Genomic DNA, 27,965 nt, shown 5'->3' on the forward strand with positions numbered 1-27,965 from the left:
GGGTGCCCAGTTACCCCACAAAGGGAAAATTTTCAAGGTAACTGGGCATCAACCCTTTGCAGCCAGTATTTTCATCCAATTACGTTGTAATTACTCACGCATTACACAAATACATCATACATGAAGAAGAATTGTCAAAGTTGAATAAAATACTTGCTGGGAGTGAGATATGAGGCTCTTTTCGGGACCACCTGACCTCTGGCGTTGTTTTGAAAAAAAAGCTGTACAATTTTCGGCACTTCACCATTCACCATAAAATTTTTTTTTGAAGTTATGTTTACATGTTCTAAATGGTTTACGTCATAATGAAGGTATGCCAACAGTGAAAACAATTTTTGCACTAATCTGGTAGAAATACAGAGGGTACTGCCCAGTTACCCCACCGCCCAGTTACCCAACCTCACCTTATCTAAAGGTTTCAATGGAAAATAAGTTTTCATAAGTCTTATTGAAAATAAACATTATACTAAAGGAAATTTTTAGTATTATTTTCAGCTCATATTAGAAACATCTTACATTTCGACGGCCAAAGTGCGAAACCACATACATCCGTTTGCGATGTCATACAGACCTCCTGTCATACCTTACTTTTTCTTTAGAAACCTAGCCAATGTAAATTCTTGAAAACTTCCTTGAATTTTCCTCTTTCTCAGCAAACTATTCTGTGCAAGTCTCAAGCTATTAAGTTGGCTTGTTCTTCTTGTTACTCCTCGAAAATTTTAGTCATTTTAGATCAAATTAAGAATAAAATTTTCTGAAAAGTCAAAAGAAAATATTCAAAATTTTCCTGAAAATGCGGTACTTTTCGATAGAAATTTAGCAACGTCTGAAGGCTAATGCCACGTTCTTTCTCTACACAGGTGTGACTGTCTACCGGGAAAGAGGCCTTAATTGTAAGAAGACAAACTTTCCAGAGGAGAAATTTGAGATTTTGAAAGAAAACTCTCTCTGATGGCTTTAGAGATAAGACGCTTACGGCTTGATTCACACCAATTTCAATAGAGGGCGAAAATCTAAAATATAATCCATTGATTTTGCATCTATAGAATGGCAGAGTAGAGGTTAAAATAGTTCTTCTTTGAGATTGGAGACGTTTTCCGCATTACTAATTTCAAACTACTGTAACCTTTATTGCGGTTCTTTTCAGAGCTTCCTGTCCTAAAATTTTTGCAGAGCACTCCTTTATGCACTAGCATCAATAATTGAATCAGTGAAAACGAAAACACACCATCACAAAAAAATTAAAATAATTGAGACATACACAAAACTGAAGAGTAGGTGAAGAAGTTAGTCGAAGAAAAAGGTTTTTGGTGCCAAAAAATACGTACTTAAGGACACTGTAAAGGCCCAAGTTGGAGGAGATACGCTAATTTCAATGACATTTATGAAAATTGACTGTTTTTAATGAAAATGTAGCATTATTGAGTTACTGGGTCGGTGTGTTTTTGTTCTGACTAATTCAATACTGTTTTAATTTTTAGTGGATTGAGGTACTTTTTCCATGGAAAAACGCGATTAAAGAATCAAGTCAGAATCAAAACTCATGGCAGTTTATTCATATTTATTTTTCAGTTGTGGGTTTAAGATCCAATCAAAAAGAAGAGGAGGACTTTCTAAAGTTCCGATATTTCAAACTGGATTAGTGTATTTAAGCATGATGTCTTCAGTTAAAAAAAAAACACATTACTTGCAAATCCGGGGTTTCGATCAGAATGGATATTTTACACAGGAGTAAAGACACAAAATTGCCAGGATTGACATTTGAGAAACATAGAGTAGAAGCTTCTTGAATAGATTCTACTGGGAAATGAGTTGCAGTCCAGTTATAAAATTATGATTGAAAAAAAAAAAAAAAAAAAAAAAAAAAAAAAAAAAAAAAAAAAAGAAAGAAAGAAAGAAAAGAGGGGAAAAAGGTGAAACAAAAAGTTCAGAATAGTTCATTTAAGACTAGGTCTCAATCACAACTGTGCATCACAGACACATTTGTGGGGGAAGAATGCATTTGTTATTATATTCACTAAAATAGTTGAAAATTTTGTTTAAAAATTAGGTAGTCTTACAAAGGCATTTAACACGGCTTCGCCCTCTTTGGCATCAAATGCTCCAAGAATTACTAAATATAACAGTAGAAAATAGCCTAAGATTTAAATAAATAAATAAATAAATTACTTAAAATACTTGATAACAATACTTTCCATTGTGGGTAGGCACATACGTCCAGAGTACGGTTCAACTACAAGAAACACCCAAATTCTCATGGTGTAACTACATGACATGGTAAAATAAATTAAGAATATGAAGAGAAATAAATTCCTGGAAAACAGATGGAAAGCGATAGTCAGAAAGCTCATGAGCTAATAACTGATGTTTCCTTGACTACTATTCTTTAAAGCTGAAGTTGTTAGGTACTGACAGAATAAATGTTCTTTTTATTCAAAATAAGTCTATGTCTCTCTCTTTCTCACAGTAATCTAAGACAGAAATCTTGGAAAGTTCAACATCTTAAGGATGAATTCATGAATTTTTTCGATACACATGTATTTCATCCTAAATCATGACTAATTTTTAATTCATCCGATACATCATAGAAAAATTAAAGCCACAGGAAAGAAATATTTGTCTCATCGAATTTCAAAATTAACTTACCTAAATAGGGTCATGAGCATCATATGATCCAACTACGTTTCCTCAAAAAAATTGTAGGAATTAATCGATGAAATTTAATTTTTCATTTACCTATTTTTAGACGTATGACTTTAAAATTTAGTGATTCTTTCTTGAGAAAGGCTTTGATTTTTTAGACGTAGTCCAAGAATAACTTGGGCAATCTTAAAAATAGACATGTGTTTGAGTATACCGAAAAACGGCTGTATACAGCTGTGCAGATTTATTCTTCGGATAAAAAGTTGATGTACCAATACTTTTAACACTCACTGGGATCGATTGATTCTGGTTGAAGAAGCCTTAGTTTGCATGAAAATGTGTATTTAACGTTTCAGCAGAACCAGAGGATTCATTCCTGCACATTGATTCATGAGGTCAGTTAAATTGGTTTTCACAACAACTAAAATATTTGGAGTACTGACCGTTAAAACTCCGTTTTGAAACTGATTAACTTTGCTTCTAACTTCCTTACGATACTTTAAAACAATGGCAGTTTGCATAAGTTGAGAGTTCAGTTTCCCTGTATATTTGATGACAAATCGTTGGTTCAATAAGTTTATTCCTTTTTATCTCAAATTAGGAAAACTGATGATGAACAGAAAAAACTTAATTGCACCTATTATCTAGCGCATCACAAGTCTGTTAAAAATTTATCAAACATGCAGCCATAAGAACATGATAAAAGTCTGAAAACCTAAACCAAAAGCTGCCCAATAACTTGTCATCATAATTCACTTTGGTATCTTAGACTGATTGAAGCAATTGCAATTACTTGAATACTTGAATAAAAAAATTATTTCAGGAGTGAAACACCTGATTTCAGTTGTAGCATGAGATACTGATTACTTTCTGGAGTACAAGATTTTTATCCCTTTAACCTCACCCGAGAGAGGCAATTACATCATCATTAAAGTGCCAATAAAGCTTGACACCAGAAATGTAATTACCCTTAATCACTAGGAAACAAAAGAAAAAAAATTATTTATCGAAATAAGAATGAAAATAAATAAAAAAAAAAACAGGGATTTTGGCATTGATAAAAACACCTCGCAGGGAACTTCTTAGTTGCTGAAATCCGCCATGCTGAGTTACAAACCAGACGAAACATGCTTAGCAAAGCAAATTATTTGATTCAGGACGTATTTTTTTGCTTGGCTCCTTTCTTCGAATTGTCACCGGAGGGAGTGTTAGCTTCTTTCTTTGAGCTTTTAGTTGATGGTGTTTTGGCGGCAGCATTTTTTTGCTGGCTATTTTCTTTATTCTCACATCTGAAAGAAAGAAATAATTATCTTAAAATTACTGGCCTACTTACAGCCTTTTAAATAATGTCATTGCAGCAACTTCCCAGTTTTGACGCAATGCATTCAAGTTCAATCAGTATATTTCAAGTTTTAACTGTAGGGTCGATTATTTTGGAAAAATCGAAAGATCATTCTTGAGACCAATCACTGAGGAATTTTTTAACTGAGAATTGTGGATCAAAAAATTATTTTAATAAACTGAAGGTAACGAGAACTAAACGAAACGAAATAAACAGGAAATCGAGGTAACAAACTGTGAGCTAAATAATGAGATGAAGAAAGCCGGAGAGTAAAAAACTCAAACTCACAAAAATAAATTAAAATTGCTGAAGCGTTTCGGCAGCCTTGATAAGAAAGATAAGAAGGAAGGAGATGAGTGGAATAACAGAGAACAACAACTAGTCGGAATTCAGCCTTGAAGAAGCGGCCGGAGAGCCCCAAAACGCGTCGGCAATTTTAATTTATTTTAATGAGTTTGAGTTTTTTGGTTTTTGAACTATTTTAAATTAATCATCAATATCCATACATTGAAATCTGTTGAAATTAGGACTTCTAAACTTATTTCAAGGTTTTATTCATTTTTATTCAAACAAAGATCCATAACTGGATACTATTTCTGCAATAAATATTAGTATTTGATTGTTACTACCAGATGGATTTCAAAGATGGCTTAGAGGGTAAGCCTGATTTTTTTCCTCAATAACTTTTAAAAATGAATATTATTTTTTAAAACTGTAATTCAGCTGAATTAGCAACCACTCAAGGCTCCCGGTTTTTAACCCTTACCACTCATGTGTCGGATGTGGTCCGACATTTTTATTTTCCCGTTCCAATCATGTGTCGGACCTGATCGGACAAACCTGTTCACCTCGCGTAAGCTCATGTGTCGGACGTAGTTCGCCGCCTCTGTCTTGTGCAGCAATCTATCGGATGTTTGGAGAACTACGTCCACAGCTGTCAACAACTGCGTCATCGCACTGTTTTGCGCTAAATTGCGCCTAACCTCTCTTGTGTTTTCGGTGTTGTCGGCCCTCCAAACTGCCATTTTAAATATGATCTGGAGGAGAGGTTAGGTGAATTTAATAGATGAGTGGTAGGGGTTAAAGACTTTTTACGAATTCTTATGAGAAAAGAAAAACTTTTTGGGAAATAAGAAATTGGAAAAGTACATTGTATACTCACTTTTCATCTACTCCATTTGCTGTTGCTTCTCCTTCTCTGGTTATAGTTACTTTCAGCTCTGCGCCTTTTAACTGGAAAAAAAAAAAAACAGAAAAAAAAAACATTACGATTTAAAGAAAAAACTAAATAAAAAGAAGAATTCCAAGTACCCAGGAGATACACTCTGGTTCAGATGGGTTCAACCTTGCCTCTTGATCAATATTTGATACTTTGCCTCAGAAGAGAAAAAAGTTGAAAACTTTGACCGTTGATTTCAATTTGTCCCAACCTTACGGCCATATTTGCGATTTGTTCCGCAAAAAAGTCAATTTTCACACCCACATGTGCAATTCACCCCACTACTTCTAATTTTTCTACTTCTAAAATTAATTCTAAGAAATGGGCACTCAGAAACTTGTCTAAAGTTTTATCTCTGCCATCGTGTTTAATGTACTATCATGCTAACATAATCTCACATTTAAGGTATGGCCTAGTTTTGTGGGGTCTCAACCACTGCTCAGGGCAATTATTTATTGAACAGAAAAAATGTCTAAGACTGATATTTAACAAACCATTTAATTCCCACTGTAAACCCTTATTCATAAAGTACCAACTTTTAACTCTTCCATCTATTTTTATTCTAGACAGCCTAAAATTTGCCATCGACACCGGCCTGATTCGTAAGGACATGATAAAGAACATGAGAAACCCTTTCATCAATTATGAAATTGTTCGCCTGAAGGTTGCTGAACAGTCTGTGTCTCATACTGCCATCAGACTGTTCAACAACCTTCCCTTGAACCTGAGAAAAGCTCTTCTGAAATGGGAAGTAAGAGAGTTCATGGCTGGTCTAAAAGCCTTACTAGTTGGCAAGGCTTTTTATTCCTTAAATGATTTTTTTAATAATATTTAACTGTAATTTACTATACCTTTTATTTTATTTTGTAAAATTTTGTAATATTCTTAATGCTTCCCTGTGTTCTTACGTACCTATATTATATTAATGTGTAATATTTAGGGGGGGTGGGTTGACAAGTATTATAGCCACAACGTGTGGCATTTATGTACACGAATTATAAATAAATAAATAAATAAATAAATAAATAAATACTTGAAATAGTACGGGGGAAAACTAATGATTTCAATTCAGGTTTTAGCTATTTCCATGAAGCTGCCTGTGCCAACAACATGCAGTGTATTGGCTATTCTATTAATTATCATTATTTTTTTTATTAACATTGCTACAACAACACACTTCTTGTGGGATGATGCAAAAAAAAAACTGATAATCTAATGTAGGACGTTACCTGCTGTGTTTCTTCTATTACAAGGTTACCGCTGACTGAATCACTACTGAACGGTGCTTTGATGGTTTGTTCAATGAATGATGCGTATTCTGTGCAAATGCGTTCCAACTCTGACTTGGCTGTAACTGAGTAGAAGACCTTGATACTGTCTGTAGGGACAAGATGCGCCCGTTTCCTCAGTTTCTGAACTCGGTTGATCACCTCCCGCGCAATGCCTTCGTCCTGCATGCTCTGATCGGGCGTCACATCAAGCAGTACCAAAACCTGAAAAATTTGATGTTCAACTGAAGGCCAGGAAAAAATATACAGCGTTTTGCAGACAAATTTGAGCACGTATTTGATTGGCTAACATTTTGTTACTATTTCTATTATGTTTAAAAATGTAACTTTTTTAATATACTCATAGAATAAAGTGAGTCACCCTCTGTGAAAATAAATTCCTCATAAAATAAATAAATAAAAAAATTTTCACCCTAACTTGGATTTGTTTATTGGTTCACGGACCAAACAGGGCCCCTTTACAGTTCATGGTGTGTTCTACATAATGAATTTTCTACGTTCTTCTGGTGCTTGGGCTAAAATTTCATTGTCCTAGTACGGCGATAGAGTATTTAATTTGAAATTAAAACCATTCAGACAGCCAAAAAAGTGAGCTTTAGCTAGATAGTACCAAAAGGAACCAAAATCCTCATTGTTTCTGGTTTATTATCCCGAAATTCTTTGCAATTTTCATGAATTTTACAGCCAGATTGCATTTGCTGCATTCTCTCAATTTTCTTTGTAGCTGAAAATCCTAACGCTACTACAAGGAATAGGTTCAAAATTGAGACCATGGGCTTTCGAGGACTTTTTAAGGAGATTTAATGAATGGAATCAAGGCTTTCAAAAGATCTTTAACAGCCTTCTGAAAAAGTTTTAAGGTATTTCAAAAACATGCAAACAATTTTTAAGCCTTAGAGAATGTTTTAAAAATGGAAGTTTCCTCTTCCCGTATTTTATCTCTCTGTGAAATAAACATGAAGAAGCAAATGAATGGCATCATGGACATTTAAGGACTCTCCGATTAGGGAAAAAATCCTGATCTTTGAGATGAATGAGCATGAAATAGCCAGGTGACATAATATTCGAGGACTCTCAAGAGCCTTGGGCAATCTTTCAAAATTCAAGGATGGCTTTTAAAATTAATGACAAATTTGATTTTAAAATCTTCAAAGGCATGAAAATTTTTTAACAACAAATCTGGAGGAAAATCACTCACATCATTCTCCGAGTGGGTTTCATACTTCTCAGACAGTTCCTTGGCCGTTGGTCCTGTAAAACTGAACATGATCCTAATATCGGAGGGCTCGAGCTTGTGTCCTAGGAGCTCCATGGACCCTGCTTTCAAGAACTCCTTTACTTGATCGTCACTCAGCTCTTTGATAGCTGCCATGACTGGTTTGAATGCGCCCTTCAGGCGTGCACCCAGCGTTTTATGATCCGGTTCAGCGTGAAGAGACACACCGTATTTGGCCTTCTCTGATGAGAGGGTCACTTGCCGCACATTCAACTCCTCCATGATGTAGTTCTGCAGGGACTCGATATCCGCCAAACATGTAGGGTCATTATGGATGATCACAACCTCGGGCAGCGGATACTGGCAACATTCAGATTCAGTTATGAGATCAAGCATGATCAGGTTTTTAATTTGAAAGCTGCAGATTGGGTTTTTAGTATTCAGACAGGCCTGTTTAGCAAAAGTAATTTTTCTGGCTTTTGACTGATTTTTTTCCAGAGCAGAAAAACAGAAAGGACCCTGTACACCTCTCATGGGAAGCTGCACCATGACGGATTGCCTTCCGACTTATGTTATTTGATTCTCCTCAAGATGCTGATCAAAAGTTATGATTGCGCCAACTTTCTATGATGCACCGTTTTCACAAAAAACCTGAGAGAAGATTCAATTATTCGGCGATAAAAAGCAAGAAAGATTCCTCATTTCAGTACTCAAGTGAACAAATCAGGGGAACTCCCGCACTGAGCGGCAGTCTTATCTCGGATTCCGCTCGCCGTTTTGCTCGACCATCCAAATCAGATTCTTGAGGAGCATAAGAACAGGAAAGTCTGAACGTCTGCCGGGCGAGTGCGGGAGGGAGATAGCCCCTGAGTCGGCAGGTACAGATAAGAAGACGGACACACGCTACGTTTTTTCCTTATTTACATCGGGCCTGTCCTCAATTGCTTTGTCCTTTTTTATTCATAGTCGCCGAATAATTGAATCTTCTCTTCGGTTTTTTGCGAAAACGGTGCATCGTAGAAAGTTGGCACAATTATAACTTTTGATCAGCATCTTGAGGAGAATCGAATGACAAAAGTCAGAAGGCAATCCGTCACGGTGCAGCTTCCCATTAGAGGTGTGCGGGGTCCTTTCCTTTTTTTTTAAAAAAAAAAACCTGATTTCAGATTGGAATTAAGTAGAGATTTTCTTATCACTTTTTAATTTCAATGCAGATACCTATTATGATCATTCATGAAGAGGGAAAAAAGTAAGAACCCTTAAATGGTGGTTTTCAAAAGCGACATGTACATTTACATACCTTGATGGGTATTGTTTTTCTATCCCTAATGATTCGTCCAAGCTCAATGGCAGTTTGCATATTACTCACAGCTCTCTCGATACCTTTATCAATTAAATCATCCCTGAAAAATACAAATGTATCCATGCGTTAGAGATTTAATTCCATACATTGCAATTTTATGCTGCTAAAATAGCAACTGTGCACAAATTGAGATACAAAAAAATGAAAAAACAACAATCAGAGGTTTCATCATACAGGCACTGTTGTTTTCCTAAGAGATAAGTATCCTTGAAATGATTTGAGAAAAATATTTGTATGATCTGAAAAAAAGGATGGGTTTCGGCAGTCTATGACTTCTCTTAAATAAAATTAAGAATTTCCGAGAGAGCTTCAAAGAGTTTTAGTACATAAACGCAAGAATTTTTAGGGGCTTTTAGAAGACTTTCAGAAAAATCTTTCAAGAACTGTCAACAATTTTCAGAAAAATTTCATAAGTTCTAAAGTATGGACACAGAGTGGCAGTCTCTACTTCCTACACTTTTACTTTTCACCATACAATATGTTGTCTCCCCGACAAAGATGCATATCTTGCTTGCGTTCTTCCAGTATTTCTTACTGTTACCGACGTTTTATTTATTTATCAGAGAACTGTCTCAAAAGTTTACCAAAAATTTCCAGTGATTTTTTTTTTAAACTCTTGCTGCATAGAACACTACAATTTTTTGACAAATCTGTGCGACGATTTTCCCATGATACATTGAAATGCTTGTAGAAATCCTGAAACAACGCAGGCAGGATACATTCTTCCATGCAAGAGACAACAAAATGCATATCGGTACCTAAAGTAAAAAAAAAAAAGTGTGTATCTAAATTGCAATACTTAAAAATCTCTGTCAGTATTTTATTTTTTTTTGGATGAAAATTAGGTAAAATATCTCCTTGGATTTTCTGTGAATATTTTTAATTAATGAGGAAAATTCATAGGAAATTCCAAGAGAAATTGTTGATTAGTTTTCTTTTTTAAAAAAAAAATTAAAAATGAGCGGAGATTTGATATTCTATAATCAAAAATACACATTTTTCACTTTAAAAGGCCGATAAGTTATAAATGTACAGCACTGATTAATATTTCAGAAGTTGCTATTACAAATTAGTGTATTTTTCCTTCGGAAAATACACTAAAAGGCACAGACCAAACTTCTGAGTGCTCACAAATAAAATAAACAAGTTATGTAAAAATCAAGGAATTCTAGGTGCATCTGGATTGCCCAAAATTCCGGGATATTCAAGAGCTAAAACATTAAAAAAATTGCATATTCAAGGATGCTTCAAGGCATTACAAACCCCGAGAGGTGGGTATAATATTCGGGCGCAGAAATATCAAGAGAAACATTCCGATTATTTACGAAAGAAATTTTTTTTTACCTAGGTTGAGGCATCATAAGGAAATGAACACTACGTTCAGCAATGCTTGTGAGATTCCTAAGATTTTGGTACAACAGCTCACATAAAAATGGCGTGTAAGGAGCCATCATTCTGACCATTGTGAAGAGGACGGTAAATAAGGTTCCTAAGGCTTGCTTGCAATCTTCCAGATCAGTTTCACCCTTCAAAGAATGAGAAAATAGAAATTAGGCAAAAAGGAGAAGGCAAGAAAGATAACTATCCATGATCAAAAAAACCAAAAATGACCAGCGCAGTATGTTACGCCACCATGGTACAAAAACAAAACTAAGGGAAATTCGAAGTATTAAACAATTTATCTTACATGATATTTTAAACAAAACACCAACGCTATCAAGAAAAATAAATTTTTAACTACCATTTGGAATCCATCCTGGAGAGGAGGTAAAGTTAATGAAACTAGTTTCGGATTTTCAAATGAATTTATTTCTCCTTTGGAGTCTTTTAATTTTGACTTTTAGACGTTTATTTTACTTTCATGTTATAGAAGTATGACTCTATTTCCAAAGACATAATTTTATTTGAAGGTTAGTAAGTTAAGTTTTGCAGATACCCTGCCACACCACCCTTTCCAGTGATAGTTTTCAAAAAGTTTTACAAGGAGGAGGGCTTTTAAAGTTGTTTAAAGGATCATCTTACCTTGAGCCGCTTCCTGTTCATTCTGACGTACCAATTGGTGAGGTTGTCAATAAACTGAACTAGGCGAGGAACAACGGTGTACAATCTATACGCAGACATTTCCTGCTTTACAAAGCTCAGCAAAGATTGCGTGAAGGACAGAATCCACCTGTCCATCAAGTTTGTTGATGTTTCTTCACTGGTGAATGTTAACGTTATGTTCTCTTCCTGTAAAAATTCTCAATTGTGTTAGATTTTAATTCTAAAATAGGGAATACAGAAAAACAAAATTGAGGTGTGCTTTTGATCTACAGAATTTTCTTTAGAAAATTGTGTACAACAGCATTGGAAGAACAATAAAACATTTTGGAGCCTTTTAAATTTTTAAGATAGATCTAGTCTTACTGAACAGCACTGAATAAAGTTCAAAATGGACATTCTTAAATTTCAAAAATGAACAGTGGACATGTCGCAGAAAGACTTTAGATTCCGCTCATATATTAATTTTTGGTTAAAAATAAAAATTGTGAAGCTCTAAGTAAACAATCGCAATTGAAAGACACTCTTGGTGGTGACAACACTGTGAAGACTGGCCGTTATATTGCACTGGCACCAAACGATAACAACGAAAAAATATCTCAATGGCGCCTATAATGATAAATAATTTAAAATGGCTTTCTCCTGGCTTAACACTGATAACATTGATAGATGTAACGATTTGTGTGGTATGATTCATGAGTAACTTTGAAAGGGAAGGAAGTTTGAAGGTTTTACAAAACTATGAGTTTTCCGCTCACAGAAATTTACCTCAGAATACACAAACCAATCAAATAATTTCATACCGTTGAGCCATGACAATATTGATTTCCGAATTTATACATTCGATTTATTGCGGAGAATTTTGATGAAAATACTCATTCAATTGGAATGTTAGCGGCTGAGTGAATATTTTACCTTCTTCATCCTTTCGATGTTTTGAATGAGAAATCGGTAGGCATTGTACCACGGCAAGAAGACGTCTTTAAGTACATCTCTCACTCCTTCTTCTTTGAAACGAAGGTTTTCTGCCCTCACAACTGGAGAATTGATTAGATACAGCCTAAGAGCATCAGCTCCAAATTTGTTAACAACCTGGAAAATTTGAAATTACTTACATTAACTTTTAAAGGGTATATTGAAGCAATCACAAGTAGAGAGGTTAAAATTGTTTAAAGACTTCTGTTTCAGAAAAAAAAAAAAAATCACATTTGCCGATAGAATAATTACTGTGCTGATGTCTAAAGTCGGAAAATGTGTACCTCTAGCCCCTGGTTGCAGCGAGGTGCAATTTAACTCATGGTTCCATATTTTAAAAGAAACCTAACCAACAATTTTTTTCAAACAAAATTTCTGTAAATTTCTTGAATTTTTCAAAAATATTCATGGAAAATTTTAAAAGATATTTTGGTTTGTTTTCTTTATAAAAAATAAAATGGAACCAGAAATTTTGAAAAGTTGTAGCTAAGATATGCATTTTTCGACTTGAGCCACTGATGTACTAATTCTTTTACTAGACATGATGATGTCCGTTGGTTCAAATAACAGCGAACACTGAACATTGTCTGAAATTGAAAAAAAACTCAAAATAAAGGTTCAAAATTGGATTTTCATGAACTCAAAACTCAAATCCAAGAAAGTCGGAACCCATTTATTCCACTTAATTCTTCGTTGATCAGAGATTTAATTTCGAATTTGCACTTTTCATTTTGCAACGCTCCCAAGGAATGAAACCCCAAAGGACTACGTGCAAAACGGGCCATTTGGGGCTCGGGGCGGATACCTTTGAGACTTGCCCTATTCATTCACCTAACAATGCCCAATCTTTTCCCAAAGTTTCAAGCCCCCCAAAAATTTTGGGGAAACGCGGTGGGGGGTCAAAGTTAAAAACCGGCAAAATTTTCGCGAATTCATTACTCAAAAACCAAGAAGTTTTGGAAAACGTGGTTTAAACGAGCGTATTCAGCGTGACGAGAGCTTTCAGAAAATGTATAACATCATAGGGTTTTGTCAACTTCAGCTCGAGTTATCGCCTCCGAAGCGCCGGAACGCTCAGAAAAGACCTCTTATTTTTTCACGTTTGGGCCGATTTAAAAAAAAGCCATTTTTTCATTTTGATGAAAAACTGATATGTTGTTCTTGACTCTCTGTAGCCCCTCTAGCTCTTTACCGCATGCTGGGGAAATGTTTTGGTCGCGAGTTATAAGAGCGGAAAGGAGCGAATGTCGGGAAAATCGGCTATTTTAAACTGCCCGCGCGGCGTTGATCGGAGGGAAAACGTCCCCTCCCACTCAGTTCGCCGAATCATACTCTTCTGCCGACCTCGCATTGTTGCCACATGTCTCTTGATCCGTCGCCGCGCGCAGTTTAAAACAGCCGATTTTCCCGACATTCGCTTCTTTCCGCTCTTATAACTTGCGACCAAAACATTTCCCCAGCATGCGGTAAAGAGCTAGAGGGGCTACAGAGAGTCAGGAACAACATATCAGTTTTTCATCAAAATAAAAAAATGGCTTTTTTTTAAATCGGCCCAAACGTGAAAAAATAAGGGGTCTTTTCTGAGCGTTCCAGCGCTTCGGAGGCGATAACTCGAGCTGAAGTTGACAAAACCCTATGATGTTATACATTTTCTGAAAGCTCTCGTCACGCTGAATACGCTCGTTTAAACCGCGTCTTCCAAAACTTCTTGGTTTTTGAGCAATAAATTCGCGAAAATTTTGCCGGTTTTTAACTTTGACCCCCCGCCGCGTCTCCCCAAAATTTTTGGGGGGCTTGAAACTTTGGGAAAAGATGGGGCATTGTTAGGTGGATGAATAGGGCAAGTCTCAAAGGTATCCGCCCCGAGCCCCAAATGGCCCGTTTTGCACGTAGTCCTTTTAAGAACAAGAGAGAGTCAATTAAATAAGACTTCTGTTTCAGAAAAAAAAAGAAAAAAAATCATATTTGTTGATAGAATAATCACTATGCTGATGTCTGAAGTCAGAAAATGCATACCTCTAGCCCCTGGTTGCAGCCAGGTGCAATTTAACTGCAATTTTATTTTTAATAAACCATACCTTGTCTGAAAAACAAACGAAATACTAAGATTACCTCTAAGGGGTCTGGATAGTTCTTTTTCCTCTTGGACATTTTTTGACCATCAGAAGCCAATACAAGACCATTTGCGATAAGGTTTTTGAATGGGGCTTTGTCGAAAAGTGCTGTTGAGATCACGAGTAAAGTATAGAACCTGTAAACACATGGAAAAAGTATTTATTTACGAAAATTTGATAAATTTGATTACAATCACCATAAAGAATGACGAATATTGAAGAAAGAAGACCTAAAACTAAAAAGCTATAAAAACTGTCTAATTAGTCCTTGACAACAAAACTTCCAAGGGTTGACTTGGCTTTTTCCTGTAGATGCACCTCTTCATCAGGTTGTTACATTGGAAAAAGATTCTTTTATTGCCAATGATTTTGTAGCAGTTTCATAATACGCCCAAAAGCAACAAAAGCACATTTTAGTGAGGCGACAAATGAAATATCGAGCTATTAATCCGTAAGTAAAACCAAAATGAATTAGTTAGGAATGATTAATGATATTGAATTAATCAGATGAATCAAATGGGCTGAGTTTAACAAGCATCAAGTTTGCACCAAGAAAAGGAGGTTTGAAGTTTTGTTCCTACATAAGACTCACTGTTAAAGAAAAAGCGTAAGAACTGTTTTTACATTTAAAATATGTGTCTTTGGATTTTTAACAAGGAATAGTGTTTGACTAGATGGGTTTAAAACTACTTCAAAGTGATTTTTCTCGGAAAGACGACTTGCTGTTTTTCTACTAAACTCAAGCCAAACATCTGGATTGGTCACCTTAAGAATCCCTTAATTACGCGCAGTTGTATGTACTTCATTTAGCTTTTTTGCTTTTCCTATCAAAATTTCAAGTTTTGAGACAGAAAATACGACAAAACCACACAAATTTTTGTAGTACAAACCTTTAGACCTCAAGTGATTAGGGTTACGGTTACTCATATTTCACTCAGATCGAAGAATCTATTCCAACCGGCTTCTAAATTCATTCAAATGTATTACTTCATCACTGATTTTTTTATCAATTCAAATCAATAGCTTCATCTCTGAATAAGGAATTCAAATTGATTTCAACACTTCTAACTATTGATCGATTAATGCAGTAATCATTCAATTCTGGTTTATATTGATTTTTCCGACAGATGCACTTATTTGTAAATAATATTCTACATTTCTTCGAAATAGATCTTTTCAGATTTTGACATAAACAACAAGGCTTATTCTTAAAAATTATAATTATTAGGTTGGCAAAGTTAAAAAGTTGGTAACTTCTTGCATCTCGTATTTCCAGTGCCTTTTTCAGTGGTAGATCTGATGAAGAGGAGTATGAGAGGTTTCATTTTCTACAAAATCTGAAAATTCAAAACTATTAATGATTTTTTTAGCTAGACATTTTACAAGCAGTGCCTGCAAGCTATAATTTCCATACATACCAGCCACGAGTTTGGTCAATTCCTTCCGCAATGAAGTCAGCCGGAAACCGCGAATCAAAGCTCTCTTTGTTTTCAAACGGGTAGTGAAGCTGAGCGTAAGGCATGGATCCTGATTCAAACCAACAGTCAAAAACTTCCGGGACTCGTCGCAATGGAGGTTTGCCTGGCCGTTTCGAGGGGATTGTTAAGTTGTCGATACTGGAAAAAAAACACAGACAGAAAAATGCTTTACCTTCAATATATTCAGAAATATTCAATCAAGCTTTGGAAGATGAATGAAAGAATGCTGAGTTTTGAAACAGATAGTTAGAGGTCTGCTTAATATGAGTAGTAAAGAGCGTAATGCTTGAGGAGCTAAGATAATTTTGAAGAAAATTGAAATCCTGGGCATTTGGAAAAAAACTTGTCTTGCCATAAGCCCCGAGATGAAATTGAACATTAGAGCTCATTTTTTGGCCTTAAAATTATAATTTTAAGTTTATTTGGGCAGCAATCAGTGAGAGGGAACCAAGTGAAATTTAAAGAAGAATTTATCAAAGGCAGTTTTAGGCTCATCAAAAACCATACTTCCTCTTGCCAAAAATTTCAAGTCTACAAAAGAAAAGCTTGGTACGCAAAAATTTGACTTGAAGTTGGTCTTTTCTATTGTGCTTGACGGAGAGTGAAACTTTGAGTCCATTTTTTTTCAATTCCAAATCTAAGTCACTTGGTTTCTTTTTGCAAAATGCTGCTCACTCAAGTTATAAGCTTTCATGTAATTTTTCAACTTTAAACATATTTTTTTCAAAATTACAAAAATCATTGTTTCCCAGACAGAGAAAGGCAGCTCCATTGCAATGTTGCAAAATTAATTCAAGAACAGTCAAGGAAGTCCTTTTTACAGGACTATGTTTCCCATATTTCCAACTGAAATGTTGCTGATTTTTGTGAATTATTAGAAGAAAAATCAGGAGAATTTCAGTTAAAAATGGTTAACAGTTTCCTGGTGAAAATAAAATTAAAGAACAGAAATTTTGCAACATTCAATTAAACTTTTGTCTAGAAAATGGTGAAACACGACTTAATTCTTCAACTAATAATAGAAAGAAAGAAAAAAGTTATTTTGTTTCACTATATTGGCGCTCATTTTTATATGTTGTGCATAGGACTTTTCCTTACCGATTTTTGACTCTACATGAAAAATCGGTAATTCAGTTTTACACATGACATATATATTAGAAAATAAAAAACAATCAACAAAATACCCTTGTTTAGTAAAAATGGTGGTGCCTAAAACAAGACTTACTTTTCCCGATGGATATCTGTGACTTGCTGACCAGTTAATTTTATCAGTTCTTCGATGCTGCCCACACAGACAGTTTCTTCGCCATCTTCCGATACCCACAAAGGAATTGGAGTGCCCCAGTATCTATTCCTACTCACAGCCCAGTCACGCGCCTCCTTCAACCAGTTTCCAAAACGTTTCTCTTTCACAAAATCAGGAACCCTGATTTGGAGAAAAACATGATTAGATGTTACTCAACGTTGAGAGCTGATTGTTTCTAAATTCCAAGAATTGAAAAAGAAAAGCGCAGAAAGAGAAAGGCGTAATTCAAAAAATACCATTTTATGATAAGCGATTTAAAGTTTCAATCTACGTGTTATGTTTGGGGCTCAAAATTTTTGGGTGAAAATTCAACCGTATGTATTTTTGCTAATTGACAGATGGTAATCATAAACATTCCTATCTTTTTTAGGAGGTAATTTCCAGACTTCCCGTTGTGCGATTCATTTTTCTCATGAAATTACGAAGAGAAAAGAAGTGACGCAATGCTATAAGTTACCTTGTCTAGAGACCTTTTCAATTCAGTACTTTGATGGGATGAAGCCTAAAGCCTTGTCGACCCTCACGAATGTAAAATATAAAACCAAAAATATAAAATATAAAATAAAAATATTCATATATATATTAAAGTCGCTTTACGACGCACTCGGGCGTTCTACGACACCCAAACGCCACATATGCCTGTCTTCCCAGAGGTTATCGGGCAACTGACACCGCAACATCTCTTCGTCAACGCCCTGCCGCCAACCCTTTACGGGACGTCCCCGTCGCCTCTTCCCAGGTGGTACCCAATCCAAAACTTGATAAAAATATTCATACCAGAATAAAAATAACTGAAATTGAATATAATATTGATACCAGAATTGCAATAAAAATGACTCATGATATTTTTACCAGAGGGAGCCAATTAAAAAGGGAGATTTTGAAGGTTCATTGAGTGTAGGGAAAAACGTACCAGTATGTGTTCTGATTGGCATCGAGTAGTTTCTGCCTGAGTTGCTGGACTCTGATGAACCAGGACGGGACAGCTTTGTAGATAAGAGGAGTGTCTGATCGCCAACAGAATGGATAGCTGTGCTTCACTGATCCAGCACTCACTAGACGATCCACTGATTTCAAATGTTTGATGATGTTTTTGTCGGCATCCTGCGACAAAAAATCCAATCATGATAATTCGATTTACTTCATAACGAATTGTCTGCAGCACAAATTTCATCAGAAATTACGACTCGAAGAAAAATACCAAGGTGCCTCCAAATACTAGAATTGAGGTTTTTCCATTTTTCAGGGTTTTAAATTTTTTAAACCCTGCATTTTTTAATGCAGGATTTTAAACCAGGGCAAAAATGTCGAGATTTCTTCAACATCATTGAACGTTTTTGCCACAAAATATTTAAATAAAATGTTGCTCAAAAATCTTTAATAACAATAGGAACTTGAAATTGTCTTCCTAAAATTTATTTTCGTACATTACTTTCATAAATGTTCGGAGAATGACTGCAATAAAAAGATAACCTGGAAAAAATTCAAATGAAGTTGAAGGGAGAAATTATGTGGTCTCAAAGCAGTAAAAGAAGAGATTCACGGTTTTCTTGATTTTTCCATGATACTTTTCATTCCCTGATGAATCCCAGATATTCCTGGTCTGGACACCATGGACTCACCTTGACATACTGCCCGATGAAATCAGTGACAGGCTCAACGAAGCGACCACTGGCATCGATGGGACACATAACGTCCCTGTCTTTGGTGATGACACCAGCTGCTAGACACACCCGATGATCGTCCTCTCCGAAATATGGTGCTTGATGTACGATACCAGTACCAGAGTCTTCCGTCACATACGTATCAACTAATACTTTGAATCCAGTTGTTTCCTGAAATAAACACACTTATTCTTACAAAATGTTTCACTTGTCAGATTTGCATTTTAATTTACGTTTTCATTTTAGAACATATTTATTAGACAAATAAACTTTTGTGTTTCATTTTGAAACAATATTCAGAGGATTTACAATCTACGATTATTTAGAGAATAAATCCTAGCATGCTATTTTGAAACTTGATTCTGTGAATTACTCCTACCTTAAAAAATTTCAATAGATGTAAAACGTTTATCTTTTTGCAGTGATGACAAGTTCTAATTAATAAAGGATTATTTAAAAAAAAAAAAAATACCCTATCACATTGAATGAGTCCATGATTTTAAGTAAAAATCTTTATGTTTGTTGAAATACTTTAAAAATAAGAAAGGTAGGGTATTTCACAATATTTATATCAAGTTGTGCGAGATTCTCTGCTTTTGCGTTTATGATGAGAGTTATTGTGTAGATTTAAAACTAGATTAAAAGTTTTTGGTCTTTCTCTCTTTCTTTTTTTTTCAATAGATATTTTTCAATGACTTGACTATCGCAAGTAAAAGAAACCAAGCCACAATGTGAAAAAAAATCAGTTTAAGGAGTTCCGAGCTTAACTAGTTGTACGAATTTTTTCTTCAGAAAAAGTCTAGGTTGAGGAAATATATTTTGAATGTGAAAATGGGAGTTAGGCTTAATTGTTATTGATGATCTACTGTTTATTTTTTGATAATCCTGACTTTGATTTAGAATAGTCAGGACCTAGCACTTTTCTACTATCATGTTACTTACAGTATTCGAGCGAAATTTTTTGGTGTTGATTTTCGATTTTTTTCCTTTAATCTTGACGTAGCTTAACTCTGCCAGCTTCTGCTAGACTTTATCTAATTCAGCAATACATTTTTTTAATATAAATAAACAACTTACCTTTGCAAAGTATGGAAAGAGAGGTTTGTATTTTAACCCTTCCAATTTGCTGCCAGGGAATTTTTCTATCACAGTGTACTCGTCCTCTTTTTTGAAGACAGTCGAAACTCTAGCTTCCATTAGCACATACACTTTCCCGCTCGATTTTTCTGAAATAATAAAAGTATTGTTAAGATTCATGAACTGCTGGAAAGAGAAGAATCCTGTTACTACCAAGGAAAATTATGCTAAAAATGAACTTGAACTAAATTTGGATTTTTAATTTTAGTTTAGAGAAAAATAGATCTCATTTTTAGAAAATTTGGATGCCAGTTTTCATGACCTGGATTTTGATCGAAACCTTCACTTGGATTTTCTAAAAATAACGCTGACTTTTGCTAATTTATGAATGAAAGCTCCGTTTTTGGAGATTCAATTTACGGAAAAAGGCACCCATGGTACCTACTGAAGTCTTGGAGTCAAAATGTTTCTCCCACAATTCCCTGAATTTCCTTATGATTTTCTTGACTTTCCTTGACTTCCAGGTTGTCCCAACTTTCCAGATTTTTCAGACTGCTGAAAAGCCTAAAGTGAAGTCTTCCTATTTTATCTACACAAATGTTCATATGGTTACCGAATTTGCAAAGCCGAGATTCTACTGAGAATGCACCAAATAGTTTCTCAGTAAGAAAAGAGTTGGAAATTACTTGAACTGCAAAACAATTGTCATCAAGTGAAGGCTGGTTGCAGCTCCACACCATGCTGGGTAGTTTGTGTTGCCGATACTTGATTTTCTACTTCTACTGCCTAAAAATCCGCTAAAATCTGCTAAAACCAATTAACAGATTTTGCGATTTGACAGCTTGATCCATTGGTCCATTAAAATCTGATAAGTTTAGTTTCCATTGTATAAAATTGGGACACTGAGACGAACTTTTGCTGTCCTTAATGTGTTAAAAAACACAACGTTTTCCCAAAATAATTAACTGTGCTAAATATTTCCATCAGACACAACATTTTTCTTTAAAATCTACTTAAAGGTAGGTACCGCAAAGCCAAGAAATGAAAGCCAACCTTGAACTTTGATGTACGTTAAGTTGGGGTTAACGCAGAGAGCAAAATTACTCGGCAGAGTCCAAGGCGTTGTTGTCCAAGCAATTAAAGAAACTTCAGGTTCGTCTACCAATGGAAAACTAACGACAACTGAAACAATACAAGAAACATGTTTCAAAAATCTTCAAAATGCTCAAGATTAAAATTACGTATGATGTTCTTAGCCAGGCTAAGTTATATCTCCGCTACACAATCCATTAGCTGTAGAATTTCACCAGGAATCAAAACAAAGAAAAATCACAGGGGTAAAAAATGAAAGATGAGAAGATGACACAATCTTGGAGATAGCTCAATCCTTCAGGTTTCAAAAGTCGAAGAAATCAATTTTTGGAAAAATCAATTTTTTGCCTCCGATAAATAAAAAAATTGTACTAATATTTTGGAGAGAATAAAATCAATGTGTACTAAAAAAATTTCCATTTGTACAGTCAGTTGCAGCAATATCATTGCGAACTTCAACCAAAGCGCTTTCTCACTAGGAAAAGGATCCAGGTATCTTCTGTCAGAAATTTTGATTTCATTCATATTATTTTAATCTGTAATTTTAACCAATAACCAGTTCAGACACTGGCAATCATATGAGGAAGGCGTAAAACAATCTGATGCGATGCAAACAATTGGCCTTAAATGGTTGAAATTTTTCCGTAGTCTCCAAAAAATAGCGCATCATTAGAAAGAAAACGAGAAAAGAACAAAATGTTCCTGCTTTACTAACTTTAAAAAGGCTGTCAGGCTGAGGAATCATATGGAGCTAAATCATAAAAAGTTCCCTCCCCTTAAAAAACCCAATTTCAGTTAGAGGACATACTTAATAGCGCAAGTCTTTTATTGTAAAGATTCAGAAAATACTAATCTGCTCCAAGAATTTTGTCACATTCTGAGGGGAAAAAATACAGGCGGTTTTGATTATTGAACCACAAAATTGTTATTTTAAAACGGTTTTAATAATTACTTCATTACATAGTTGTATTTACTACTAAGGGCACACATCTCATTTGTAAAAGGAGATCGACTTCTCAGTGCTCCATATTACATGATACTACCATCTACAAATTCTGATTGAGGAAGAAAATAGTGTGAGTGAACTCCAGTTGCTCCATTATTGATAGAAGTATTTATACTGAGCAAATCACGAGGAACCTTTTGATTAAGTGAAAATAAGTCTGATTAAGGAAAAAAATAATTTTTGACACACAAAAAATGTAAATATTTTGATTGACACCCCCTCCCCCTATCCATAGATAAGAGTCGGACTCTAGTCGCCTGACCAGCACAAAAGTAGATAAGAGAATAAACATTGATAAAAAAGACCCCAGCATCCGTTTGTGGCAACTCTTTTTGGCTTCATCAAACAATATCAGTAAATAGCTTCCCCTGTCTGTTCCGAAGCAATTTTAATCCGTGTTCACTAATTTACTGACCCTGTAAAATAGGCGTCCCAAGCAGAAACTTCAAGGATGCTCCGCAAGGAATTATCAAATTCATGCGTTAGTTCAGTTACTTCTTATAATGAGTGAACAATGTGAAAGTTTTTTTAAAATACCATGAGAGAATTTTCTCCACTTGCAACCTTTCCAAAGTTTCAGTTCACATGAATTTAATTTACTTGGAGAGAGCTTCAAGGAACTTGTGACGTTTAAGACTAAGATTTTGCTGTCATCGAGTGCTAAAGAATAGTATTATACTGTCAGCTGACGTTGCATTGATATGGCTTGAACTTTGATCTGAAAAAGGTCTCACTAAAGTGACCTTCTCAATGCTTAACTTAGAAACACTAATCAACGAATTAATTCATCCGTGATATCACAAAGAGTGTATCACTTAGCTATTTGTAAGGCTCGAAGCTACTGATCACTGGAAACTTCACGGATAAATTGTTGTTCTAGGCTGTGTTTACTGCAAATAATAGTTCACCATATTGGTTTGTGCAATTTTTTAACACTGTAAACGGATTTGAAGCTAATTAGTAGTACATACAAGACAGTTTTTTGTGCCGTGAAGTCTGACTCATTTAGCGGTTCTTTACTCCTTGAGATTAAATAAAAAGTGAATAAAGTGATTGAGTCAAGCGTTTAGCTTTTACAAAAACTGGAACACCATTGAAATACATCACCCTGTGAGTTAACTGCGCAACATACTTGAAAAGCGAAACATATATTTCTGTTGACTAAAATTGAGGTATGGCAGCTGATAAATTGCAATACTACGAAACATCGTTCGATGCCCAGATAATCACACGCGTTGATGGAGAGGCAGAGTCATGCTGGACCTACATTGAGACTGATGCTGATAATGAGCCGATATACCAAGAGATAAAAGAATCAAAGGAGGGTAAAACGCTCAAACGACTTAAAGGAACCTTGCGCAAACTTATTGGACAGAAGAAAAGCTGAATGCTCCTTGAAAAACAAGCTCTTTGCTACGATTCACTGAGCTTTTCATTCAACACCCTTATCCTTGAGTTTTGATCAAACTAAGGCTCATGAATTTCTACTTATAATTAGCAGAGAGTTGATGACAATATTCGAGATAGGTTGAGGAAGAGCCCTTTAATTTGTACTACTATTATTGTAATTAACTATTATTGTAAATAAAAGCTTTATTTTTGTATCATAAGTTGTCTGAAATTTTTTGTTTCTTACTTTAACTGGACTTGATTTTAAGTTGCACAATGTATCTTCAGATGGTAATCACTCTTTGTTTTTTATAAAGGAATGAACGATAATTTGATTGAACAGGTCTTGGTTTACAATGAACTTGGACAATTACAAGACTTAAAACTTTTGGTCCTTCAAATAGGCGTTTCTTTATCAGTAATTTTATGTTTTATAAGATTTCATTTCTTGTAATCAGTCTTAATGCCTCGTACTTCACCGATTTTCTTCAATGGTTAGGTAATTACTGGATTTTGTAGTAATATTTTCTGCTGCAGACTTCAAGTTATACTTCACTTTTTAATTGTAAAATTTATCAGCGTGAAATCTTGAGAATTTCTAATGATTTGTTCCTTTTTCTATCTGGAGAATTATTTGAAAAAATTTCCTGCTAAAAAGTTGGCTCGTTTTCCTTCAAAAGAATAAAAATCAGATATTTTGAAAAACTGCAATTCACATGTGTGGTTTTCAAGTAGGGCCAACAGTGTGCTGACCTTTCAGCGTGAAGCCTGAAATTATGATACATTGATTATTGAAAAAGATTTACCTGCAGGGTCGACGACTTCCTTGTAGTTCTGACCAGACTCAAAGTTGGAAAGAGGCGTGTTGCAAGCTGTCGAGTACGGCATCACTTTCACTCCCTTGTAGACGAGATCTTTCTTCCACAATTCACTGAACACCCACCAGACGCTCTCCATGAACCATGGGTATAATGTTTTATAATCATTTTTAAAATCTACGAGAGGAATTGAGAAAATAAAAATTAGAAGAGGACGCATTAAATTCATATAAATTCAATTTGAAGTGCTTAAAACTCAATAGAAAGGACAAAGTTCAATGATTATGTTGTTACTTCCCTACTTTGAATTTTTGACAGGGAAAAATGTATGACTAAATGAATTCAAAACTATTCTCACTTCATTTTGCTCCAAAATGCAACTTAATATTATACTGTTTAACTCTGTCCACTTAAAATAAGATCGATTACACAAGGAGTGTTTACAACAGATCCAGCAACTGTTTGTTTATTTACGTTAGGTCTCTCTCCCAGCAAACCTGACTGCCGGCCACCACGAAAAACTGCCCATGTACCCGGTAAATTTGAAAACGCGTGTTACAAATTACGCAGATTGCGTGCTAAGGAGTGGATTTCAAACTTTTCTTGAGTGCCCAACTTGATTTTCGAGCGAATTTATCCGAAGAAAGTGTATACAGTTGGCTGTATTTTTTACATGGAACAGACCCATTGTTCTGAAAATCGAGGTGAAAATTACCAGACTTTTGCAAAATCGCAGCAAGTTATACATAAAAAAAACTGTCATCACTGAAAATTTTGAAAAAATTGAGGTTTCTAAAATTGGAAGAAAAAGATTTTACACAAAGGCAAAATTGAGTAAGAACTACACCCCAGCGATTTCTTATAATTACTGACATGATACTCAAATCAAACAAGAATTTTTCAACTTGTCTTTGAAATAATACTGGAAGACTTTTTGTCAACTGTACAATCAGAATATAACGCTGACTCACCGATCCATCTGCCAATTCTTGTGACTATGATTTCCCACTCTGTGGCGTATCGCATGACAATCTTCCGACACTCGCTGTTGTACGCAGTGATGCCCATTTTTGCCACATCTTCTGGCCCTTTGATTCCGAGAGATTTGTCAATCTCATACTCCTTTGAACACAAGATTAAAACTCAATTTAATAGAAATGAAAAAAATTAACAAAAAAACATAAATCCCTACACTACTAGTGGGTACATCCTATCTTGGTGAATTTGACCTGTTCTTTTTCCTTATTTTTTTCATCTAATACCTATCTTAATCGCATCTGTTAAAAATCTCCCCTTGTGATTTATTTTCATGAATAAAAACTAATCGAATGCTTCCAAGCAATTTCAAGTGGTTTTTTTCAGAATTATTGAAGAAAATTCAGATGATTTCAAGAGAAACTGTCAGTTAGATTTCATTAAAAAATAAAACATGAATGGAGGATTACAATACCATAAACGGAGGTATGGTTTTTTTTTACTTTCGCCACTCATATGTGACAGTGCTGTGGTTTGCATCTTGTCTGAAGTACTATTATGTATTATCAGATTTCACCAAATTGAGCTTAACAATATTAATCAGTGCCTAATCTCCTCTCGCACTTGATAATTTTATCACAGATAAAAGCAACATTTTGACTTAAAATTTGTCCAAAGATTCTTTATATTTTAGCGGAAGTTTATTGAAATTTTCATGAAATTGTGCTGTTAAGGTTCCTGGCAATTAAATGAATCATGAGAGGCAATTGGGCGATACAAAATTTAATTAGGCTAATTATAGTAAAATCCATCCATATGGTTAGGGTAAATACTAAGCTCGGGATTCAATCGGACAACCAAGAAAAAAAATTGACGTACAACAGGTAGACCGTGGCAATCCCACCCAAATCTCCTCTCAACGTGGAAACCATTTTGATGAGCATAACGTGTGACCACATCCTTGATTGCTCCAGCTAAGATATGACCATAATGCGGCAAGCCTGTGGCAAATGGAGGACCATCGTAGAAAGAGTATCTGAAAAAATTGAAAAATTAGTTTATCATTAGCTTTGAGTTCTTGGTAGTAGATAAGAATGTAGTAAATTCAAAGCAGTTAATCTCTGATTATTCTTTGAGGTTGACAAAACTAGGAAGATACAATGTGCATTAACTTACATTAAAAAATTGCGTGGCCAATTTACAGAGGTAAAACCCATGCTAACTTGGAATATCGACGGTGTAAGCGGCAATCACATAGCTTGATTTGCTGCGTCGCAGACTTCCTGTCATACACTATTTTTTAAGCGGAAAACTAACCAGCAGCAGTTCTTTAAAACTGCCGTGATTTTTCTCCTTTCGGCAAAGAAAATTCTGCATAAACTTCAAGGCATGATGTCAGCTTATTCTCCTTTAAAAAAATAATATAGAGGCGGAGATTTTCAGACACCACAAACGAGATATGCAATTGCGGACTTACGCCGTCGATATGTAAATTATATATGAATCTTGGGTAAAATCATGTACATTCAATAGGAATGATCCGGCGTCAATTGATTGTGTTGAGTTTAAGGACATTGCAAAGACAACCTTCATTACAAACCTGTGAAAGCTTGAAAGAGAGATAGTAAATATGGACTGGCTTATCAACAATACACAGTTCACACTGATGTTCATTGCAGCACACAGCATGAGAGCCTCCGCCGGCTTGTTGCATTCAATTTATGGTTGATTTCATAGCAGCAACCAGGTAGGTTTTTTTCTGAATAAAAGTTAAAACTCCTTTACCTCAGAACTGCAGCAATGCCATTAAATGTTGATGCAACAGTTTGAGGACGTTTAAAAACTTGTGAAATACACGTTACAGATATTAAACTACAGAATTAATCAGAGGCGGAACAATTTGGAGGTCAGTTTCCGAGCCAATTTGTGGTTCAGCTTACAGAATTTCTGTCTGCTTACTTTTCGAACACACTGACTAGATTAAAATGACTTGTAATTTGAAAAATGAACCATTAACAGATGGTTCCTTCAAAGATCGCGACCATGGGGTCCCTAGACCTGATGCAACACATCATCGCAACTACAGATAACGAAAATTTTCACTTGGTCGAAGGGAGACCAGATGCGTAATTGACGACGAACTAACCGGGTAACGAAGAGGAAATTATGAGAAAGTAAATAAAACTGAGAATTGTAATCGAGACATGATGGTACCTGGGCTTGTCTTTAGATTGACGAAGACACTCTTGAAATGCGTCGATTTCCTTCCACCAAGCGAGAATTTTCTCCTCTTCCTGCGGGAAATTAATTGATTCCGGCACTGGCTGCACCATTTTAATCTAGACAGTAAATTCCTCAGAAATATCAAACGACTCCCGTCATTTACAAGGTAGATTTACTTACACAGGTATGGAAAAGTTGAAAATTTCCCATGAGCCTCAGTACGTGTCACATGACCTCGTGACGTAGGTTAAGGGGCCCGTTTTTTAATTAAATTACAATCAAATTAACATTCAAACGTTTGTGCGTTTAAACGCTAAAATTAATATCGCATAACCAAAATTGTGCAAAAAATCCCACAAAATTTTGACAAACGATAAACCGAACATAATAAATCAAAATAATCAAAACATCCAAAATGGCTGACGTTAAGGGGCCGCTGGAGAGCCAATCAGAGGCCAGTTGTTTAGTTCTGTCCATACCTGTGTAAATCTACCTTGCGTCATTTACGAAAACCCATAGAGTACAATAGAGTAGGGATGTTCGATTAGTCAAATAATCGATTAATCGTAATCGGTAGTAACCTAGTTTTAATAATCGATTACTACGATTAATCGGAATCAAATAATCGATTAATCGATTAATAATCGACTATTAATCGATAAGATCGAAAGCTTTGATAATGCTTTTTGAATCTCTTATTTTTTACCATCTAAGTAAGCTGTTTAGTAGTTTTCTT

The 27,965-nt window shown here is 35.2% G+C and overlaps 1 protein-coding gene across 1 annotated transcript; it reads right to left on the minus strand.

Annotated features, from left to right (window-relative positions):
* Positions 1-1,534: 1,534 nt before the first annotated feature.
* LOC140225487 (isoleucine--tRNA ligase, cytoplasmic-like) lies at positions 1,535-27,733 on the minus strand. The gene is made up of 19 exons (XM_072304581.1): positions 27,221-27,733; positions 25,886-26,042; positions 25,003-25,153; positions 24,020-24,208; positions 20,780-20,908; positions 19,727-19,875; positions 18,608-18,820; positions 17,899-18,089; positions 16,905-17,105; positions 15,620-15,817; positions 14,200-14,338; positions 12,028-12,204; positions 11,095-11,301; positions 10,417-10,598; positions 9,010-9,112; positions 7,692-8,069; positions 6,434-6,697; positions 5,148-5,218; positions 1,535-3,932 (listed from the first exon to the last, which is right to left on the minus strand). Exons 1-19 carry the CDS (start codon positions 27,337-27,339, stop codon positions 3,797-3,799), a joined length of 3,354 nt encoding a protein of 1,117 aa, XP_072160682.1. The 5' UTR covers positions 27,340-27,733; the 3' UTR covers positions 1,535-3,796.
* Between the last annotated feature and the right edge of the window lie 232 nt (positions 27,734-27,965).

The sequence above is a fragment of the Bemisia tabaci genome, chromosome 9 (assembly GCF_918797505.1).
Source record: "Bemisia tabaci chromosome 9, PGI_BMITA_v3".
NCBI classification, from domain to species: domain Eukaryota; kingdom Metazoa; phylum Arthropoda; class Insecta; order Hemiptera; family Aleyrodidae; genus Bemisia; species Bemisia tabaci.